The sequence below is a fragment of the Eimeria mitis genome, genomic scaffold (assembly GCF_000499745.2).
Source record: "Eimeria mitis Houghton genomic scaffold, Emh_scaff614, whole genome shotgun sequence".
NCBI classification, from domain to species: Eukaryota; Apicomplexa; class Conoidasida; order Eucoccidiorida; family Eimeriidae; genus Eimeria; species Eimeria mitis.
In genome coordinates this window covers 322-1,412 of record NW_013574346.1, presented here as the reverse complement: position 1 = coordinate 1,412, position 1,091 = coordinate 322, and the positions used below count along the sequence as shown (strand labels likewise).

Below are 1,091 nucleotides of genomic sequence, written 5' to 3'. Positions count from 1 at the left end.
AGCCACCGCTGTGCTATGAAAGCTTTTAGGGTTTAGGGTTTAGGGTTTAGGGTTTAGGGTTTAGGGTTTACGCGTTCAAACTCAGCAGCAGAAACAGCTGTTGCTCCCATTGCTGCTAGCTCTGCTGCAGCAAAATCTTTATATTCTTCTTTCTCTTCTTCTTCTATTACGCCCCCATAAAACACCAAAGGGTTCACACATACTCTGCTGGGGGCTCCCTGGGTACTACTGGGGGCCCCCTGGATACTACTGGCGGCCCCCCAGGTACTGGTGGGGGGGCCCTGGGTACTGGGGGCCCCCTGGATACTACTGGGGGCCCCCCAGGTACTGGTGGGGGGGCCCTGGGTACTGGGGGCCCCCTGGGTACTACTGGGGGCCCCCTGGATGCTACTGGGGGCCCCCTGGATACTACGGGGGGGACCCTCGATACTGGGGGCCCTCAGGGTACTACTGGGGGCCCCCAGGGTACTGGGGGCCCCCAGGGGGCCCCCATATTGTCTACCTAGATGGGGGGCCCCCGGGGGCCCCTCCGAAGAGTTGGGGAGAAAATCAAAGGCAGCGGAGGCATCGTGCTGCTGCTGCTGCTGCTGCTGCTGTTGCTGTTGCTGTTGCTGCTGCTCCTGCTGTTGTTGCTGCTCCTGCTGCTGTTGTTCTTGCTGCTGCTGCTGCTGCTGCTCCTGCTGCTGCTGAGTTTCTCTCCTTGGTTGCAGATGGACCGGCATGTTGCATTTCAATGGCTCTTCTTCTCATACTCTACTCAAGGGTTTAGGGTTTAGGGTTTAGGGTTTAGGGTTTAGGGTTTAGGGTTTAGGGTTTAGGGTTTAGCTGGAGTATATACCAACAAGGGGCCCCCAGGCACTTACGCCAAGAGGCCCCTACCCTTTCTTTATTTTTCTTTTTATTAAATTAAATAATTTATTTATTTTATTTTTTTTTATTCAAATAACAACAGGCAGCAGAAAAGCAGCAGAAGACTGCAGAGGGGGGCCCCCTGGGTATGATACTCTTCTTTGTTAGTACCCTAGAGAGAGAATAAAACAAATTAATAAAAATAAATTTAAATGAATTGTCTTATATTTATATCCCTGTTT

The 1,091-nt window shown here is 52.2% G+C and overlaps 1 protein-coding gene across 1 annotated transcript in view; it reads right to left on the bottom strand.

Annotated features, from left to right (window-relative positions):
* The window catches only part of EMH_0017780 (uncharacterized protein), a gene marked incomplete at both ends in the record, with an annotated part of 1,776 nt that extends 1,054 nt beyond the window's left edge, over positions 1-722 (bottom strand). The window contains one exon of the mRNA XM_013500998.1: positions 503-722. Within this exon, the coding sequence (XP_013356452.1) occupies positions 503-722 (220 nt within the window). The remainder of the gene's footprint in view (positions 1-502) is intronic.
* Positions 723-1,091: the final 369 nt, after the last annotated feature.